At 52.7% G+C, this 5,478-nt stretch overlaps 1 protein-coding gene across 1 annotated transcript in view; it reads right to left on the bottom strand.

The window, feature by feature from the left end:
* The window catches only part of ZCCHC7 (zinc finger CCHC-type containing 7), a 122,268-nt gene that overhangs the window by 2,285 nt on the left and 114,505 nt on the right, over positions 1–5,478 (bottom strand). Inside the window, exon 8 of the mRNA XM_009642450.2 lies at positions 4,885–4,980. Within this exon, the coding sequence (XP_009640745.1) occupies positions 4,885–4,980 (96 nt within the window). The remainder of the gene's footprint in view (positions 1–4,884; positions 4,981–5,478) is intronic.

Raw genomic sequence — 5,478 nt, 5'->3', positions numbered from 1 at the left:
AAAATCCTGCAGGAGGCTGCACCGGACTGCAGGGAAGGGGCAGAGAGCCCCCAACAGTCGGCTGAGGTGGGGAAGGGGCTGGCTCCTGCATCACGTGCATGTCAGCCTGCTTCCCAAACATTTGATTCAGTAATGTGAATTTTTTCACTGCTGCACTCAAGGTCTTGGCAATGCCTTGCAAACCAGGATAACCGGGATGCTTCCTGTGAGCCTGTCTTTTCTCCAGGGCACCGTGTGATGCTATGCGAATTGCTTGTTCACTGTTGTGCTTTGCAACACCATCTTTCTACTTCTTGGACACGGCATAAATCCAATGAGCTCTGAGCCTTGCCCGTCTCAAGAAACCGCCAGGAGCTTTCGCTCCCCCCCTGCACCACAAGCGACGCAGCTTCCCTCCCTGCGTTTGCCATTTCTACCACTCAGTGCCACCTCTAGCACCCCCTCTCCCCGTCCCTCCTCCTGCCTCCCACCCTCTCTTTTTTAAAGGCAGAGTACATTAAATACGCATTTCAGATGTATTTTGTATTCGGTCTTTGCCAAAATGACATGAAGCATCGCGTTGTTCTCTGTGCCATCAGGCCATGTGACAATCACGTGTGCGGAGGAGCACGGAGGAGCAGCAGCAGCTCGTGGCTGCAGCCCACCCAAGTCTGACGGCTCAGCTCTACCCCACTGGGGAATGGGGCCAAAAGGGGCTAAAGGCACGTGCATCCATCTGCTCCCCAAGGCCACGCTCAGCAGCTACGCGTCTGAGATACGCACACCCTGGAAGACCGACTGGATTTCACACTGAACACCTTCAACAGCCCCGCAAAGAAGCCTCCCCTCCCACCTCTCCTGGTCCTCCCTCTACCTCCCTCAGCTCTAAGAGGAGAGGAAAGCCCAACAGAGACACGACACTGCAGATACCCATGTCTGGCATGAGTGAAACCTCAGCAAGCCTGTTAGGCAGCCACAGAGCCGCCCTCCTATCTGGAATACACAGAAGAAAACACCATCCCCAGACATGGCCAGAGAGGTTGCTTACAACATGCTGTCCGCGGGAGCGCGCAGAGACACGTTCGCCGCCCTGGGATACCTGTGCAATGCACTGCTTAAGACTCCGCATCAAAGCCAGGGCTCGCTCTGCCCGAACGTGGGCTGTTCATCATTTTCCTTTTGTTAATACACCGACAGGGACGCCTCAGTGAATGAAACGCACGTGCTGCCCAAACCGGTGCTCCCCTGCTCCTCTCTATCTGCCCCGCGTTGATCAATCAGCTCAGCAATGTCCAACACGCGCTTGGCTACGCCCTCCCCCGTCAGCTGCCACCGGTGCCACACACTGCGCGCTCTTAAATTCTCCTGGGACAGTCTCCAGCGCAGGAGGTATCGTGCCGAGGACGGAAAGCAGAGCCAGCTACCGACCCGGGGGAGGAATTTTCTGTGTGATTGGCACACGGGGATGCGAACGCAAGGCGCATCTGCAGGTACTGCGCAGTTCCGTACCCCTGCTGCCGTCAGAACGTGCCGCAGCCCGGGCAATGCAGTGGGCTGCCCCTCGTTAACCCGCCCTCCCTCTGAGCTGTCCTGCAGGGGGGCCCCGTGAAAGGAGCACATCTTTGCTAGGGAGCCTGCGAGGTAATGATTGGGATGTGCAGGCTGCTATGACATGAACTACGATGGGAAGTCGGCTAAAGGAAAAAAGATTCCTTGTCCTTATGAAATCCCTAGTTCACAGAAGAATACGACTGTCTCGATAAACAATACGGCAAATTCAGGAAGGACAACTGCCAGGCGCTGGAACCTCTGGCAGTTCATGTTTTAGCTATTTCCATTTCTACAAACAAGTGATCCCCAGTGACCTCCTTACTGGAACTGCACAGGTCACACTGGGACTCAGCAAGTATTTCGCTCTTGCCTCCATTTTTGGGAAAGGCGTCCCTAGGCCTCTGGCAAAAAAAAGGAACTTCAGGTGTTCCTAAAACAGATTAAATGGCAATGTGAAAGGACACGGACTGCAGTGGGAAGCGCCGATTATGGTGCATCTACACAAAACTAACCCAGCCTTTTCTTCTTCACACAGAATCCCAGAATCCCAGCATGGCTGGGGCTGGCAGGGCCCTCCGGAGCTCACCCAGTGCCACCCCCCTGCCCAAGCAGGCTCACCCAGAGCAGGGGGCACAGGACAGCGTCCAGGCGGGGGTTGAAGATCTCCAGAGAAGGAGACTCCACAGCCCCCCTGGGCAGCCTGGGCCAGGGCTCGGGCACCCTCACAGTCAACAAGTTCTTCCTCCCATTCAACTGGAACCTCTTCTGCTCCAGTTTGTGCCCATGGCCCCTTGTCCTGGTGCTGGGCACCACTGGGAAGAGTCTGGCTCTGTCCTCGTGACCCCCACCCTTGAGATATTTGTAGGTGTTGATGAGATCCCCTCTCAGCCTTCTCTTCTCCAGGCTGAACAAGCCCAGCTCCCCCAGCCTTTCCTCCTAGGGGAGATGCTCCAGGCCCCTTATCTGCTTATCATCCTTGTTGCACTCCTCTGGACTCTGTCTAGGAGTTCCTCATCTTTCTTGAACTGGGGAGCCCAGAACTAACTGCTCAAAAAAAGGCAACAGAGCAGGGTTCCCGAGGTATAGAAATGGGAAAAATGTTAAGAGATGCTTGTCATCACAAGTGATTCTTACCTCCTTAAAAATATTTACGTTTAAAAAACCCCTTCAACAAAACCACCCTTCCCCCCCTCCCCGTCCTTAAATCGCAGGCGGATCTTTCAGGCTCCAACAGAGCTGCTCACCACAAGAACTCAGGCTCTGACTATGACCTGGGTTTCCTTGGCCACATCTCAGATGCACGGCCGGTCCAGCTGGGTCGCTCCCAAGATGCACGTGCAGGATGCCAGCCCCGTTCCCTCTGCCATGCTTCGACAGACGGCTCTGAGGCTGGCGGGCACATACTCAGCTACCGTGACATACCCCGATGTGTGTCCTGGGTGTGCTTCCATACGCTTACATAAAGATCTGGTGACTATTTCTGCCCTTCTCTGTTGCGTTTGACTTCTCCATTTTCGTTCACTGCTCCCTGCAGGGGGGTTGGGCTGGGTGACCTCTAGGGGTCCCTTCCAACCCAAAACATTCTGTGATTCTATGATTCAGTCACTGCTTGGGCTATTCCTGTGTATTGTATGCTAGTGAAAAAATGATCTTATCGTCTTTAACGTTGATAGCCATGAAGTGTTGTCCTTCTACCCAAGAAATTACTATCAGCTCCTCCCACATACTTATTATTTTTACAGCAGCCTTATCCATGTACGGCTGCCTCCCTCGAATGCCGCTTTTTGACAGTTTAGCACAGTGTTCCCTGTCCCCTGCCAGGAATCAGTCTCACTTCTTCAACCCCATCACTTCATTTTTTATTCTGTACGCCCATTTCAGTGCTTGTTTCACCGCCAGGGGCTTTATTCTGTTTCTGTTCAGCGGGATCTGTTTCAGTGCTGCTTCCACAGGTTTCATCAGCTCTGGCCCCAGACAGCCGGCAGAGCGAGCTGTTCCACACGACGGTGTCGCCGAGGCCTCGCACCGCTGCCGTGCGCGCAGCTTGAGCAGAGGTCTTGCAGTTGAGGCCAAGGATTTGGACTCCTGTCCCACTGCCAGGGCAGTGCCTGTGCTCCTGCCGTGCCATGGGGGGACACTGGGCTGCTGACACACGCTCATCTCTTACCGAGCTTGCATTGCGGCAGATGCGTATTCCCTGCCCCTTCCAACCCGCCCGTGCAGGCAGCAGTGCGTCCTGGATGCACGCGGCAGCCTCAGCGTGCCGCTCCAAGAGGAAAATCTTCACTTGTCTCCGAAGACAGCTTGGCATTAAAAATCTTCCATTTATCTTTCCCCTCTGCGTGAGAAGATCCCAGCAAACCTGCCCTACCGACCCACAGTTCTCCATGGGGATCAACTCTTTAGCTGAAACCATCAGCAAGCTTTTAATGACACATCTTCAGCCGTTGCAGGAGTCGACACACAGAGGACACAGGAGGGAAGGGAGGAATTTGCTGGGAATTTGCCCTCGCTAAGCTGCAGGAAACTAAAACCATAACCCCTCCAATGCATGAGTACGATTCATGTTTTAGAATACTTGTGGCTTCTGGACTTACTCCATAAAAGAAAAGAACTAACATCAGTTTGGTGTCGATATGTGCAGGTAGAGGGCTGCTCTTGTCGTGACAGGGGGCTGAAAATGGTGACAAACACCAGCCAGCAATCCTAGAAAATGCAGCACACTTCCAGTTTTTGCTGAAGCCACTTAAAGCTCACAATGTCTCCCTCACCAGGCTGTGGACCTTACAGAAGGATGATGTCAAACTTAATTCAGACATTGAATTATGCTAAGAAACTACAAATAAGGACCATCAAAAGCAGGCAGAAATGGAAAATCCCTAAAATGCGCATCCAAATTGTTGGGCTGAATCTGGTGAAAAACCTCACATGATGTTGACCGTGGCAGTAAGGCGCTGATATTTCATCCCAGGAGCCATGGGAAAAAACAGCAAGGAAGAGAGAAACCCCCATCCCTGTTCAGCAACCGCCTGTTTTCCAATGAACGCTCTCTCTCCTGGGCAGTCTCATTTTGATTTAAGATTTAAAAAACAAATCAATAAACCTGCCAAGGAGAGAGAGAGAGAAACTTTTCTTTCCCCCCGTATCTTTAAATGAGATGGGTGAGATCACTTTATCCACTGGCCTCCACTGATCGCAGCAGTGCTGCAAAGCCACAAACATTTTGTCAGAGCGTCCCTTCATGAAGCATCAGCCCGACTCCTCCAGCTCTTCCTGCAGCCACACGCCATGGCAGAGGTGAATTCCTACACCAGGGACATACACAACACCGAGGCAGAGACTGCTGAGACTTACGTATCCAAAATGTCCTTTCCGGGAGCAGTTGTAGCAGTACACCAGAGCAGAGCGCTCGGAGTGAGAGCCGGCCGCCTTGATTGGTCCTGGCTTTGTCTGAAAGATGGAAATAGGCAAGAATTAGTCTGCCAGTATTCCGAATGCTGAATTAAAAATAAATTAAAATTACATAAATATAATTTTATTATGCTTGAATTAATACATTCCTTCTTGCTGCTGGAATATTAAGTTTGAAAAAGAAGCAAGTGGCTCCTACTACTGTAATTTTGCAGAGCCAGGTTCAGCCTGAGCATGACAAATGAGGTGGGCAGAGGCATCCCCAGTATCCATTCCACCTGGCCACGTTATTTCAGTTCTGAATACAAGAAAATAGGCTGCTGATTTACCTCTGCCCCCTCCTCCTTGCCTCCCAGCCCCCTCCCCCTCTCACAGATGCCCCACGTCCCCCGGGACGGGCAGGGCCATCGGACGCCGCGTCCGCCAGCTGGGTAGGCACATTTGCGTATTGCTGAACTGGTCGTGCTTCAAGCAACGCGGCAAAGATCTGGCGGAGACACGGGGCCTTCGCCAGCTGCATTCCCCAGCTACACCCAC

Source organism: Egretta garzetta, unplaced genomic scaffold (genome assembly GCF_000687185.1).
Source record: "Egretta garzetta isolate BGI_Z169 unplaced genomic scaffold, ASM68718v1 scaffold277, whole genome shotgun sequence".
NCBI lineage: Eukaryota > Metazoa > Chordata > Aves > Pelecaniformes > Ardeidae > Egretta > Egretta garzetta.
The sequence above is the reverse complement of the archived record's forward strand: the minus strand, read 5'-3'. Positions and strand labels throughout refer to the sequence as shown.